General features: G+C 41.7%; 1 protein-coding gene across 5 annotated transcripts in view; it reads left to right on the plus strand.

Moving 5' to 3' along the window:
* Positions 1 to 16,063, plus strand: part of Met (MET proto-oncogene, receptor tyrosine kinase) — a 107,410-nt gene that overhangs the window by 48,379 nt on the left and 42,968 nt on the right. For all 5 annotated transcript variants that reach the window (XM_052173266.1, XM_052173264.1, XM_052173263.1 and 2 more), the window contains exons 4-6: positions 1,523 to 1,714; positions 12,884 to 13,018; positions 13,884 to 14,057. In XM_052173266.1, coding sequence (XP_052029226.1) covers positions 1,523 to 1,714; positions 12,884 to 13,018; positions 13,884 to 14,057 — 501 coding nt within the window. The remainder of the gene's footprint in view (positions 1 to 1,522; positions 1,715 to 12,883; positions 13,019 to 13,883; positions 14,058 to 16,063) is intronic.

The raw sequence follows: 16,063 nt of genomic DNA on the forward strand, positions 1-16,063 counted from the left end.
GGAACAAGCAAGACAGCTGGATGCAAGCCAGCTTTCCTCCGTGACTCCTGCCTCCGCTTGAGTTCCTGCCCTGACTCCTGTCGATGATAGACTGTGATTTGGACGTGTAAACCAAACAAGCCTGTCCTCCCCAAGTCACCTTTGGTCAGGAATGGAAAGTAACTAGGACCATTAGAAAATGAAACTGAGGGAGTTTCAAGAAAGATTACATGGGAGAGATGAAGGGGAAGGGAACCATGAAGACTCTTAGATGTCTGGCGCGTACATCTGGAGGGATGGAAGAGTCACTCTGGGAAGTGTATATTATCATAAGGTCAGGAAGGGGCAAAAGGGGCAGGCTAAGCCTGAGGTCTCTCAGACATGTGGATAGAGATCACATGTCAAGTCAATAAAATAGATATCACGGGAGAAACGGGTTGCCGGGAAAGTGTATGGTGAGTGTATGGTCCAGGCATGTGTGGCCCAGGGGTGTTTCTAGAAGCCTTGGGAAATCTGATGTGGATACTCAGGAAAGAATGGTCCTGCCCAGGAAGCATAGATGCTTAGGTCTGAGAAGTAAGAGAACCACCAGGGATTGGATCACTACATAGAGGGAGGGATCCTCAGAGCTCAATAGCCATTTTCCTGTGTTGTTGAACAGTATTTTTTTTTCACCCTTCCACTTAAATTTGAACATTACCAGATTGGTGATGTCCTTCAAGGGGCTACTTACTGAGATATTTGATGTGCACTTTAAAAAAATTTAAAAAAAAAATAAAAAGCTTTCTCCCAACGATGACAGTCGAAAGTGATATTCCTTATGCTGGTTCTGCTGCCAGAGATTCGTAAGAGCTAGTTGACCTAATCTTTGCAACAATTCTGTGTTGTGGGGACATTTTTTTTCCTGTAGCAATCTCTGTTTTGCAGATGGAGAGGTTAAAACACCGATCACCTCAATTTCTGAACGCAGAAAGATTTTAGGAATTATACAAAATACGTGCTCACTCAGGACCAAGGCTTGATGAAGGCAGTTGGTATATGCTCAGTTACCTCCCCGTGAATTCTCTATAAAAATACTTCCCTCTACTTCTCTGTGCTCCCAAAACATGCACATATGCCTGGGTTTTAAGATATATCATAGTATGAATTTTAACATCACCATCACCATCATCACACCAAAATTTCATTTCATAGGACTTGCTGCTAAGGAGCTATATACTAATGTCAAGAAATGAGACATTTAAAGTTTTGTTCCTCTTTCAACTCATCCGGGTTCCGTCTTCATGAGTGTGCATTTGAACCACAGTGTAACACTGAGATAGTAAGCTCTGCCTCCCATTTTTGAGAGTCCGTACACACAACAGTGCCTGGTAAAACCGGAGCCCCTTCCGTCACTACAGACTTTCACGCACAGTTAGGGCTGTTTGTATGTTCGTGTGATTATCCTTGACATTCTGAGCAAACTCTTCAATGACACACTGCAAAGTTTCCTGCCAGCTTTTTTGCCCCCTGACTCTAACTTCGTGGCCATGTTTTACTCCAGACCCTGCTGAGAAATTCTTCGGGCTGTGAAGTACGCAGCGATGAGTATCGGACGGAGTTCACCACAGCTTTGCAGCGCGTCGACTTATTCATGGGCCGGCTCAACCAAGTGCTCCTGACATCCATCTCCACCTTCATCAGAGGTGACCTCACCATTGCTAATCTAGGGACGTCAGAAGGTCGCTTCATGCAGGTAAGGGCATTCTAAGGGTAGCCCGCTTTGTATAATTACCACTGAACACTATTTATGAACAGGCTATAAAGTGCAAATCGCAGTCGAAGCTAGAGACAAAAACTGAAAGGGTAGCAACCAGGAGGCATGACCTACTTTTTATGAAGTGGGTAGCTTGTTTTTGTAAAGCTTTTCAACTTTTCAACCTTAAGGTGGCTGCTTTAATCTTCTTGTCTGGAATCTTTTTCTCCTATTTATAACTTTTATCACATGATTGGAAAGTAAAAAATGAAACAATTAAGCACTGGCAATGTTTTCCTGTTTTGTGCATCAAAGGAGAGCTATTGTGTGGCCCACGCGTGTCCATGAGAGGAGATATTCACATCATTCACATCCCTGAGAGACACTGTCAGCAATCAGAAAGGGATGCTATCCAAGTCCCACTGTACCTCGGGCTCTCCTCCTCCTGCAAGGTAGTGGAGTCTCACAGAGAAGTTCAGATACTTAATTTTCCTCAAAGCAGGATCCATTAAGAAATGCTTCTAATGGCTGGTGACAGTATTTCCATACAATAAAAGTTCACATTTCAGACTTGATGGAATTAGCGTTTCCCAGCTACAAGGATCATAGATAGCACTTTGCAGACATTAACAACCCCCTCATGTTGGATACATTTTATTGCTTTGATAGTTATTGGTGCTTTTCACCATGAGTAAGTTCTCAATTAATGTGGAGGGGAGGTGACATCTGTGGAACTTCTATGAATATGAGGAATTTCTTATAAGGGAAAACGTTTACTTCATTGTCTGATATAGTTATTAATTGTATGATGTAGTTAACATACTGATTGGATAATGGCATCTAGTAAGTCAATTGAGAGTGATGAGATTTTCCTCTAATTTATCCATCCCATTCCTACATACTGTATATTATTTTACAAAGCAAAGTTCTAGAAGTTCTCATCATCTTTAGAATAGCCCGGGTGTCGGCGCCATAATTTAAGAGCTACAATTCGTAGTTCTCTCATGCTCTGTTGGTGTGGTAGGACCTCTCTCCAGAGTCATGAAGCATGCCTGTCAACCTCCTATCTCTAAAATGTTAGCAAAGATCCCATGATATGACTGTCCCCACTCTGTCCCCCTGACTTCTTCCCCCTCACTGCTGACCACTCCTCTTTGCCCCCTCTTCCAGTGCTGTCTCCCTGCTTCTCCAGTCTTGGTCATTTAAATCTATTTTTGCCTGTGAAGGTGGGACACATATCCCTTCCATATACATGTAAGCTTTACCAGCGCAGGATGGCTGTCACCTGCTGTCTCTGAGATGGAATCCCATCACTGTGCTCCCATGCATTCTTCAGTTACCCTGCTCATTGCTATGAAAGTCCAAGGAGTCTGAAGAGGAACGGGCCATCTGGTAAACTACTCACTCGTGCGTGCCAATGGCCTGCTTCCCTCACCTTGATTTGTGTTTTTCTGTTTTCTAAGTTCCTCATTATCTCACCAACCCAGGTCTACACTAACACAATTTAACAAACAGTTACAATTTGAAAGATTTTTTTTTATTTTTGAGATTATAATATAATTACATTCTCCCTTTTCCTCCTTCCAAATCCTCCCATATAGCCCCCCCCCCATGCTCCTTCAAATAAAATGGCCTCTTTTTTCACTGTTAGTGCATACATCTAAATGCATATGTATCTTGAGGCGGGGGGAGCTATCTTCTTCCATTAATAGTCCAAACAGTGAAAACAAGAACTTATTTCATAACTGGCACTGGCATCACTGCCTGAAAGTTTTGCTCTCCAGGTCATCTTAACGTCATCAAGCATATATTACAATTCTACTGATTTTTCTTTTTTAAACGGGGCAAGTGAGTGAAGCAAAGGGAACTCGGAACCTGCTTTGGGGGAAATAAAATTTTGATAGAGGAGATTAAAATGTTTTCCTGGCAGCGGTGGTGCATGCTGATAAAGGGACCAGAAAGGACTTATGTCTGTGATAGTTGTGCTCCATCGAGTTTTATATAAATAAACCTAAAGCATTTGACCAGCAACAGAGGCCAACCACACTGAGATCCAGTTTGCTTACATCAAACACAGCGGAGGGAGGAGAGTAAAGAACGTAGAGAAGACAGGAGACCTTTAGCTGCCTTTGCCAGAGTGACTTACTACCAGGTTCTGTGAGTATGGTGATTGGACCAAAACTCTGAATCCGTACCCAGGCTAAGTTTCTACAACTCCCGTGTTAGTAAATACTGAGGCGTTTCTCTTACAAAATAGAATCAACATATTTTTTCCCTCCCAAGGCAGCTGCTACACATGAGAAACACAGAGAAATGATTTTACTTCCTTCCTGCCCTCAAGTCTAATGGCAAAGTTACTAAGCAGATTTTTTTTTATCCCAAGAGTTTGCAGCTGTTTCTGCCCTTCCTATTGTGCTGGTGTTCGGCTCAGGCTGGGAACACAAGCTACAGCCCCAGCTGTTGGGTGCAAAGTGAATCAGGTATTTCACAGTGGTTATTTGATTAGAAAGAATTATATTGTTTAGCTAACAATAGTCTGTGCATGGCAGAGAAGACATGTTGGACGTGTTGCTAACTTTTAAACAAGTGTGAAACGTATCTCATGCAGGTGCCCCTAAGTCTACATATACGGACATGCACGAATATCTAAGTCTAGAACTGTGGAGATATAGCAGTAATAGAATTCAAAAACGGTTTGGGTTTGTACGATCACTCTCTGGGGATGCTTTGAAGTAGACCACGAAGCAGTAGTTGAGAGAGCAGAAGTAAACAGGGGAGGGGGGGAATATGTGTCCTTACAGGGAAACCTAGCCCAGCGAGCAGGGCCATGTGGGAGAACAGTGGATTCTCATGAAGATCACAGGACTAATCACAGGGATTGCCAATGTCTCCCCTTCTGAGCTCCTCATCTAATCTACATCTAAACAATGCTTGCTTGATTTTTTTTCTTACAGCCCTTGTATAAGACCTTTAATCTCTAAATGCAAAGCATTGCTATTAAAATATTTGTGCATGACTGTCAGGCTGGGCAGAGTCAGTGGATCAGGGATGGGGGAAGGGACCAGAGGCCTTTCCAAGACCTGCTTCAAACTCAACTCACAGACATTTACTGGGGACAAATAGTATGCCTGTTTACAGTTTACAGTGTCCACTGCCTGGGCACAATCACAGCTACCATTAAGCTCTTTGGTACCACTCTGGTCTTTCCACATCCTCCCAACCCCTTTCCTATTCTGTTACCTTCATTGATGTTAAAGTTCATTATTTGTCCTTCTGGTCTTATCTGGACTAGTTGAGTCTAGCAAGAAACTAAAGAGGAAAGATGTCGCTTGGTCATAATTATTCTTTATGGCTGTCACTTAAAGAATCATGATGGTGAGAGTGTGCACTGCCTTTATGTAAGTCCAATTCATTTCCTCACCTCCTACCATCCAATTGCATGGGGCTTCTAGACCCTCATCTGGTGTGCCGTATCAGCGCCTTCCAACGAAGGGCAATGACATGCATCATGTCTTTGATGAATTACTGTTATTGTCTAATATGTAGACACATACATATTAGTCCAGAAAGGGAGTATTAGCTAGAGATGCAGCTGAATGAACATTAAACTCAAACACTGTTTCTCTTTAGGGATTGTTAATTGACTCATATTCAGACAGAGGCATCATTAAAAAGTGTCATTTAAAATGGAATATACAGCACTGACCTAGATATAGGCCTGCCTAATGAATATTAGCACTAGCCCATTTCTTTTGAAGAAAACATGTGCACTGAGCTCAGAAGTGTCTTTGTGCTAAACAAGAACTTATTGTAAATAAGAATCTGAAGGTCATGCCCATAGCTAAAATTTAAGCTGGGTTCTTAAAATTAATGTATACATGCTCTTGAAAGACATATATTTTCTTTGCTATCAAATATCAGAAATTTAAAGCATCACAAATATTTGAAACCCTGGGAAGATGTGGAACTTTTGTTTGTTTTGATTGTAGATAACAAAGAGAAAGTAAAATCTATTTCAATGGATGCTTTGTAGAAAATCAAAAAAATAAAATAAGAGAGAGAGACATGTAAAATAAGAAATATATAGCATTAATTTTTGAACCTTTATTAATTTTAAATATCAGTAGTAGATAAACTCTGTACATAGACAAATTGTCCTATAGTCAATGTGTTTTACTGCAAATTTGAAAGTTGCATTAGTTATTTATCTCATTACTGTAACAAAATACTGACAGAACCAACTTCAGGGAGGAAGGATCGATTTGGCCTTGAGAATGCAGTCCATCACTGCAATGAATAAGAGGCGTGATCAGCAGTGACTGAAGTCTGTGGCAGAAGCTGCTTCTCACATCTGGGTAGATGAGGGAGCAGAGACAGACAGAAAGCAAGGTCTGGATAGAAACCTCAAGGCCCCAACTCCAGCAGCCAACTTCCTTCAGCCTGACTCCACTTCCTAAATGTCCCTCAACCTCTTAGAATGATGCCACCAGCTGAGGACCAGATGTTCGAACATGAGCCTGCGGGGAACATTTTCACAACCAAACTCTGACAAATATGTTGGTTCTTCTCATTTTTTTTTTTTTACAATATCGCTAGTTTATTTGGGTTTTAGATGTTTGAATTTCCTTTTTACTCTTTTCAAATAATTGAAACACAGATGTGAAGATTTGCTATTTTAAAACATTTATTTATTTATTTTATATGAGTACACTGTAGCTGTCTTCAGACACACCAGTAGAGAACATCGGATCCCATTATAGATGATTGGAGGATTGAACTCAGGACCTCTAGAAGAACATTCAGTGCTCTTAACCACTTAGCCATCTTCACAGCTCCAGAACTTGCTTTTTGTTTATGCTTCCTTGGAATAGAAGCACTCATGACCATCTAGCAAACATAACTAAGCAAAGTACAGAGCAAGGCTCCCCCGCCCCGGCTTTTTAATGAACTTCATGGCTTTCTTCTGCAATGTGGAGGGCCGTATCCTTCCTCTCCTGCTCTATTCACCTCACTAACGTTTGTATTTGGTGTATTGTCTCCCACCTCTTTGAATTCTGAGCTTCCAATGCTAACCAGCAATTTCTACTACTTTTTTCTATTTCATTAAACTAGTTTTCTTGATTGAAGCAGCCGCTCTTCATGTGACTTCTTTCTAGTAAACATCATTTTGTAGGTGCTAAGAAATCTCAAGCTGGCTAGACGCACACGGCATCAGAGTCATTGCTTGAAAATACACATTAAACTCAAAGTTACATTCTGAAACATTTAAAACACTCAGGCCTTCATCAAGGCATATAAGTAGGCTTCACATTTAAATCTGCAAATATATTAAAACATCAGGCATGACTTGGAGACCTACTGTGGACCAAGTCTGATCTATACTAGAGCCACAGGAAAGCAGATTAATCTCTAAATCTGTAGCACTATATCTAGGTATAACTTGGTCATCTATCAATGTTACCTTTACTCACATTTTTCTCCTTGAGTCCCAAATTCCAATAATTTGGCTGTTTGATGAATAATTGGCTTGTCTTTACTCCTTAAGAATCTTTGGCTTCTTAAGATTTCAAATAAATCAATATCATAGATGGTGTCAAAACTCAAGAGGAGTTTTGATTACCTTTAAACAGGACTGTAGATTGTCAATTCTTACTCAAGGAAAATTGACTTTCATCTTCCAACAGTTTCCTACAGGCCTCTCTACCTCCGAGAGATCTGCCACACAGATAACTGTGTGCTTCACCTCTCTCTCTGTTCCTCCAGTGAGAGGCCACCCTGCCAGCTACCAGCTCCTCTAAGACCCCACACTCTAGAGGCCCACTCTTACTCTGAAGAAACATTCTTCCAAGCCTTGACTATGGGTACTGAGCAGGGATGGCTAAGCAAGGGTCTCCAGTGAACCTCTTGAAATAGACTTTCCTCTTACAACAAAGCAAAGCAACCAAAACCAAAACAAAACAAAAACACTTGGTAAGAAATACAAACCCAAACTACAGAGAACTATTACTTCACACCTACTAAAATGTCCACAATAAAGAAATGGGCACTAAGGCCAGGCCTTGTGACACTCACCTTTCCTCTCATCACTCCAGCATTGGAGAGGCAGAGGCAGGCAGATCTCCGTGAGTTCAAGGCCAGCATGGTCTAGTGAGTTCCAGGACAGCCAGAGATATGTAGAGAGATCCTGTCAGGAAATGGGAATGAAGACTAGTACAAATACCAGGGATAAGTTAGCAACACCTTAAAAAGATAAGGTTACATGCTGGGGAATCCTCTGCGTATATGCCCAGGAGTGGTATAGCAGGGCCCTCCAGAAGTGTCATGCCCAGTTTTCTGAGATACCGCCAGACTGATTTCCAGAGTGGTTGTACCATCTTGCAATCCCACCAGCATGGAGGAGTGCTCCTCTTTCTCCACATCCTTGCCAACACCTGCTGTCTCTTGAGTTCTTAATCTTAGCCATTCTAACTGGTGTGAGGTGAAATCTAAGGATACATGGTCCAGTATGTTCATAGCAGCCCTATTTATAATAGCCAGAAGCTGGAAAGAACCCAGATGTCCCTCAACGGAGGAATGGATACAAAAATTGTGGGATATATACACAATGGAGTACTATTCAGCCATTAGAAACAATGAATTCATGAAATTCTTAGACAAATGGATGGAGATGGAGAACATCATCCTAAGTGAGGTAACCCAGACTCAAAAGATCACTCATGGTATGCACTCACTGATAAGTGGATATTAGCCTAGAAGCTTGGAATACCCAAGACACAATCCACATATTAAATGATGTCCAAGAAGAAGGAAGGATAGCCCCTGGTTCTGGAAAGGCTCAGTGCAGCAGTGTAGGGGAATACTAGGACAGGGAAGTGGGGAGGGGTGGATGGGGGAACAGGGGGAGGGAAGAGGGTTTATGGGACTTTCAGGGAGGGGGATCAAGGAAATCATTTGAAATGTAAATAAAGAATATATCAAATAAAAATATAAAATAAAAAGATAAGGTTGCAGAAAGGTTTTGAAAAGAAAAACGCCTTATCCTAGAAGCAACACACAGGAGAAAGGAAAGTATATGATCACACAGATAGTTTCCCACCGATATCCACAGTAGCGTTATTAAGAACCAAAACACAGAGGCAACCAAACTGTTCCCCAAGTGATGGATACATGTGTAGAGTGTGGTTTGTATATACAGCACAGTACTGCTTGGCAATAAAAAGGAGTGGGGACGAATCTTAAAAACATATACTAAGTAAAAAATGTCATGCACAAAATTCCAGACAGGGTCAGATTCCATTTATATACAATGTCCAGAATAGGAAAATAGATAGAAAGTAGATTAGTACATGTCAGAGGCTCCAGAGATTGGGCAATAATTATTAAGGGATGTTGGTGGGTGTGTTTTTTGTTTTGTTTTGTTTTGTTTTGAATGACTAAAAGTATTTCAAAGTTGACTGTAGAAATGATTGCACAAATCCACATATACACTAAGTGTGGCCTCTATGAGACAGGCTAGAAGCTGTGGGAACAGCAAGAACAGCAGTGGATTCTCACTGGGGAAACAGAGGGAGATAAAACACACTCTCAGACTTCTGTCTGCCAAGTCACGTGGGGAGGGTGTGGGACAGAGGAGGTGGGGTGTCCATGTGGTCATATCAGAACAGCACGGGTGACAGTGGGTTCTCTGAAGGATTGTGGGAAGCCCCTGGAAGTCAGCTGACCACCAGGGTTGCTGTCAATTCCTACCCGACAGAGCACTGAAATTCCAATTGATGCTACAAAATCACCATCACTACCCCTCCTCCCCCTCCTTCTTCTTCCCTGCCTTCTTCCCTCCCTCTTTTTCCTCTTCCTCCCCCTTCCTCCTCCCCCTCCTCCCCCTCCCTCCTCCTCTCCCTCTTCCTCATCCCCTTTATACATGAAACTATTGAATTGTCTAAAAAAGAGAGACAGAAGCATTTGAGGGAATAGATAGCTATCTAGATTATTTTTTTGTTAAAATTACCTTCATCTGTTTTTAAACAAAATTAACCTGTAAGGCTGTCTAGTTGAAAATAAAACCTAAATATGGTAGGGAATTTGGTCTTTATGAATCATAGTAAATCACAAAAAAATGTATTTTCTTCACATTTACAAGTTTTCTGGGTGAGACCACACTGTTTTATATTTCTGTTCATGTATTGCTTTACCTCATCTTTTCTCAGATACCTCCTCCTCCCCCTTACCGCCCTCCCTCCTCCTCCCCTCCTCTCCCCACTCCCCAAACAATGCATTAGGCCGATATTTTCAGGATCATTAAAGAAAAAGGGTTTGTGACCTAAATACTAAGGATTAGTCATGGACACAGTAGAAATTCAAAAGATAATTGCCAGTCTTCTATTTCATACTAATTGTTCTCAGATTGCCAAGTGATTTATCATAAGAATTAAACTTACATGCCAAATTCTGTTCTGTCCCTAGAAATATCTCCATGACAACAAAAAGCAACTCCTAATTCTTGTAAGCCTTGCTTCAGGAGTATTTTGAGGAGTTTAGTGGTTACTCAATTATTTAGGATTCTGGCAATGAGAGAAAGGGAGGAATTAATGATAGAAAAAGTATTCTTGGCATTTCCTTACAGTGGATGCTCCTGCAGAGAAAGGCTAATGATCAGCTGAAAGGGTATTTGCATCTGTGATAAGGTCTCTCCGCTCATCACTGCAGAGGCAAAGATCTGCCCCCTCTTCCCCTGGTCTTCCTTCCTGCTCCTGCTGTCTGTCCACTTTCCACAGCAGACAACACGTCCTAGTCCAGCAGCTCCGCTAGCTGGGCTAGTTCTATTTCATGTGGGCATCATGGAGACTCATTTAAACAGAGAGGCCTTCGCCTTAGGCACACTTAACTCCTGCAGCCAAGGTTACTGAAACAAGGAGTCACTGGCAGGGAAATGCATTGTGAAAGCTGTTCTAGCTTCTGTTCCCCAGTGCTCTTTGGGACTTCTGCCCTGAAGCTTTCTATTGGTACTCACTCCAGGGCTCCGAGAGCCAAGCAGCTGGGTGTTTAAGAAGGAATCAAATGCTCAGATTTAGGCATTAGATAAAGTCTCTGGGAAACCTGGCTCTTCCACTCTTCAACTCAGTTCTCCCTTGGATTTTTATTGAGAGCAAAAGCAGTATCTGTCTTCCAGAATAACCATGATCTCTTCTCAACGCACTGAGCATAGTGTCTGACTCGGTTGCCTATGGTGAAAGTGTCATGTGTATGCTGTCTCCAGCTGAAAAATCATGAGGCAAAAACAGATCAATCCACCCAAGCTCAGGGATGCAAAGAGCTTCTTTAAAAAAAAAAAAAAAAAAAAACAAAGGGAAAGGTTAATCATTCCTGGGAACCACATATAATCAGATATGCGATAAAGTCAGAGATAACAGTCTAGTAATTAAGAAGGGATTGCTTATTATAGATTCGAGAAATTCTAAACCGAGCAAGAAGGTTATATATAGAATTGCCATAAGGCTCAGCAACCAGTCCTGACATATCACGCGACAGCAGTTGAAGGAAAAGGAAACGTAGCCTTTCAGAGGGTTCTGGGAGACAATCATTGTCATGTAGTAGGTCTGAGGAGACTAGGAGAAAGCAGAAAGACAGATGCATCGTGCAGATATGCTAGAGTTGATCCATAATCATCAAAGGGTAGAAAGTCGTAGAAAACTGAGTATTAAGATAAGCCAATGTGTCTTAGTTTGGGTTTTGTTACTGCAACGAAACACCATGACCAAAAAGCAAGCAGGGGAGGAGAGGGTTTGTTTGGCTTTTACACTTCCATGTCACTGTTCATCATTTAAGGAGGTCAGGACAGGAACTCAAATAGAACAGGAACCTGGAGGCATTAACTGATGGAGAGGCCATGGGGGAATGCTTATTGGCTTGCTTACCATGGCTTGCTCAGCCTGCTTTCTTATAGAAGCCCCGGAGTGGAATCACCCACAATGGGTGTGGCCCTCTCAATAATTAATTGAAGAAGTATCTTAACAACCAGATTTTATGAAAGCATTTTCTCAATTATGTTTCTCTCCTTTCAGATAACTCTACGTTGTGTTGTCAAGTTGACCTAAGACTAGCCAGCACACTGATGCCTGTCTTGGTCTTGACTTGTGCATGAAAAAGAGTTTGGGTTTTTTTTTTATTTATTTTTTTTTTTTGGCTTTCTATATCTTTATTTTCAAAGTGAAGTCATGGGTTGGAGAACTACAGGGAATTGGGAGGAGCTAAGCACCAAAAGAGGTTTAAGATTGCAAGACTGAATAGCTAAAATCCAGGTGATGTGCTATAGAGGTTTGGGTTCTTCAACATCTGATTGGTGAGCAGCCCAAGGAGGAGGCAAGGCACTGGAAATTAAACTCCTCTTCATTTTTGCCCACAAAGGTCACTATGGGGCCCTAAATATAAGAAATAACAGAAATTTCCATCCTGACCGCATGACCCTTGAACCATTATTTAACTTCTGTGTAAATATAACCACCCCGATTAATGGAGGTGTTTTGAAAGTGTTGAGTGTTTGGAGTAGAACCAGCCTGTCATGATGTTAAACTTGTATGGCTCAGTATGCACTCGGTTAGTTTTTTCTATTAACAATTCATCCCATGGGAACAAATTAAACACTTGGGAGTCTTCCTAAATTGTTTCAGGCTACTTGACTTCTTTATTGTGTTGAAAAAGAAAAAAAATGACTATTTTCCCCCAGAATATGTTTATTTTGTGTGTGTTTGATTCCAGAGTACTTAATCACTACTTTAATCTCCACTTCTGTTTTGTGAATGAGAAAACTATGGCTGAGGGAGTGGCTTGGTTTTGTTCCTTTGTTTTGTTTTGTTTGTATTCTGATTTCAGGGTGTCCATCATTGTCCTGGAATCTTACATAACAAACCAGTGCACTTTGAAATTACAAACTTATAAAAGTTTCTTGGAAATGTCAGGCAGTTTCACAGTAGATCTGAAGCCCAGTGCTGAATCAACCTCTTACTCCACACTCCCTGTGTGCAAACTGATGACCTGCTTAAGAGACCCAATCTGTTCAGGAGATGAAAAGATGTGTTGGTTTCTAATAGTGGGTCTTTAGTTGGAATCGTAATGGATGCTTCCTGTGTTTAAAGCAACTCTGTTGGAATGAGAGTGGTTTCTTTTGTTGCTCAGGTGGTGCTCTCTCGAACGTCCCATTTCACCCCTCATGTGAACTTCCTCCTGGATTCTCATCCTGTATCTCCAGAAGTTATTGTTGAGCATCCATCAAATCAAGATGGCTATACCTTGGTTGTCACAGGAAAGAAGGTAAGGCCTGTTTCCATGGAGATTTCCATGGATGAAGTTCTTATTGGATGGATAATGCTAGTGTTGTTTCTGGGACTCAGATTCATGCCTCTTCCATTTAGTTCTTTCTAGAGTTTTCCAGAGAGCTTCTGAAGTAGAGTTATCCACTAGTCAAATGGTATTAGGCCTGAGAAGGTCTTCTTTAGAATGTGCATTTCTCCTCAGTCCTGTTTCTCAGTGAAACAAACAAACAAACAATGAGGATGTGAGTTGCAGTCCTATCGTAGAACTCCAGAGCAGGCAGAAGACAAATCCTAGAGACCCACACTGAAATGTGGCCCTTTCCTCTAAGAGAGAGAGACGAACATCTTGATACCAGAATGCCATGTAACCTTACACGGAACCTTCCAGGGTCTCAAGTGTTTCCCCTACAGCTTAAATTAGTTTCTCTTGTTATTTTAGAATCATCTCAGACAGAGCCACATGTCTCTACTTTGCAGAACTTCTAACATTTTAAGACAGTGATTCTAGACCAAGACAATAACGTCGATGTTTCCTTAGGGTTGAGGTGGGGAGGGGGCTAATTAATTAGCTCTGGTTGTCCTGTCCAAGATTTCCTGGAGCTCAAAACCCCATCTCAGCCTTCGAATCAGCAGGCATCTCAGATGCACACTATACCCACCAAACAGTGCTACCTTTAGATCATGTGTGTACCAACAATAAAAGGAGTTTGACATTTTAAAGATCACTTAAAGCCATTGGTATAGAATTTTTCACATAGATGCTATCTCAATTAGATGCCGTCAAGTGATATTTATATGAGACTTTTACATGCTCAATTTTTACAAACCCTTCTAGAAGCCCTTTCTGCCCCTTTTCTTTGCAGATCACCAAGATTCCATTGAATGGCCTGGGCTGTGGACATTTCCAGTCCTGCAGTCAGTGTCTCTCTGCCCCTTACTTTATACAGTGTGGCTGGTGCCACAATCAATGTGTGCATTCCAATGAATGCCCCAGCGGTACATGGACTCAAGAGATCTGTCTGCCAACAGTTTATAAGGTAGGAATATCTGCCAGCTATTACGTATATTTTTTCAGCCAAATCCCCCTCCCTGACTTAGCTTTGTCTTTAAGATAGCATCGGCACACCCTCTCATTCTGCATCTGAAGAGCTTGCTTCACGCATCCAAGGTCCTCTCTAACATGCTTTCGCTCCCTTAGGTCCATGTATGCAACACAGTGAGGTCAGAGCTGACAAGTACTGCCCCCAGTCCAGATCTGTTCCCTCTGGAAGCACCCACACTCATTCCTCATTGCCTGCTCTAGGCCAGGTGCCCCAACTGAAGCTTCCAACTCCATAAATGTATGCCATGAACCTGATACCTATCTTTATTGAATCATGTGGACCAAAGAGGCTCAAACATAGAGGTCAGTCACCAGGTTCACCTGTGAGTGCCTCTAAATCTTACCTCAATGTACTTGATCATGAAATAAGGGCACAGAGAATAGCTATACTGGCATCTACACCTCTCTAAGCCATATCGTATGGCTTTATTCACTCTGAAAATACTTACTGATCATATGGCAAGACATATAGTTCAAGATGAGACTAGAGCGGCCCACTGTTGAGGAACCTAACTCCTGGCAGAGGTGGGGTCCATGACAATTCAGCCATATTCAAACTGTTGCTTTATTTCTATAAAGTTTGGTTTGACTCTAGGAAATCTGAGGCCATTTTTTTAAAATGTCTTGGCCCCTGTATGTTTTGCTTGAAAAAGATTTCCCAGGTGAGGCCCCAGTATTAACTTTTTTGTCTACATGTAGAATAGTTGCACTTTTGTAAACGGTACCTGTGAAAGATCCAAGTTTAAGGGCTTGGTCACCTGGTTCCCTCCAAGTAAACAAAGAAGCAGTGTGGAAACCAGACTGGAGTGCATGGCTGCTTCCATTTAGTTATGGTTTCGAGGAAGATTTGCAGTGGGTGACTGGGCTTTCAGTGAAACTATTTTCTGCTAGGTGTGACATAATTATCAAGCCTTGGCTTGGTCAGCCAGAGAATGAACTGAAAACAGTGGGAAAGCAGCTCTGGGTCGGTAGCATGTTGTTCACTCTGCTTATAAAACTCGAGTGCAACTGGATACTAAATAAATAGCCTTGGCTCTGAAAAGACTCAGTGCAGCAGTATAGGGGATACCAGAACAGGGAAGGGGGAAGGGGTGGATGGGGGAATAGGGGGAGGGAAGAGGGATTATGGGACTTCGGGGAGTGGGGAGCCAGAAAAGGGGAAATCATTTGAAATGTAAATAAAAAATATATCGATTAAATAAATAAATAAATAAATACCCCTGGCAATTTCAGATGCCAGAAACTTATACTCTTTACTGACTCTGATACCTATACTGAGTGTGTGTGTGTGTGTGTGTGTGTATGTGTATGTGTGTGTCTGTGTGTGTCTGTGTCTGTGTGTGTCTGTGTGTGTCTGTGTGTGTCTGTGTATGCACAGGCTCACACAATTAAATCACAACACTTTCTTTTCAAAATAATCCACATTGCTGTTTAAGAAAGGATACTGATAAAACTGACCATAAGGAGCATTCATCTTGACCCTCATGGCTCTCTTTATTAATCATCAAAGCCTTGTTAAAAATAGCTGACAACCGAGCACATAGCTTAGAGTTTTCCGGAACAGCATAGTTTCTCATGCAAGTCTTCCCCTTCCTTCATCTTTCCAAAGTCCAGCCATCTGCAGTTGGTGATTTTAAAAGGTTTTGGTGTATCGTGCACACGTCAATAAGGTGTAGGTTTTATAGCAGAAGGAAAGTAGCAATAGCACAGCTGAGTCTATAAACCTACACACCAACCCCCCCTCTGTCCATAGCTGTTAGGAAGATTTCATGCCATACTAGACCGTGACATTGGGCATTCTTACTGGAAAAAAAAAGATAAATTTCCCCCCTTTCTTTTTCTGCCTTCAACTACATGCACAAATCCAGACAATGTATAGAATTTCACTTTCTGATACATACACCTTAACCTGATTCTCAAGGTATCTCATGCTATTCAGTA

This window comes from Apodemus sylvaticus, chromosome 2, assembly GCF_947179515.1.
Source record: "Apodemus sylvaticus chromosome 2, mApoSyl1.1, whole genome shotgun sequence".
Lineage (NCBI taxonomy): Eukaryota > Metazoa > Chordata > Mammalia > Rodentia > Muridae > Apodemus > Apodemus sylvaticus.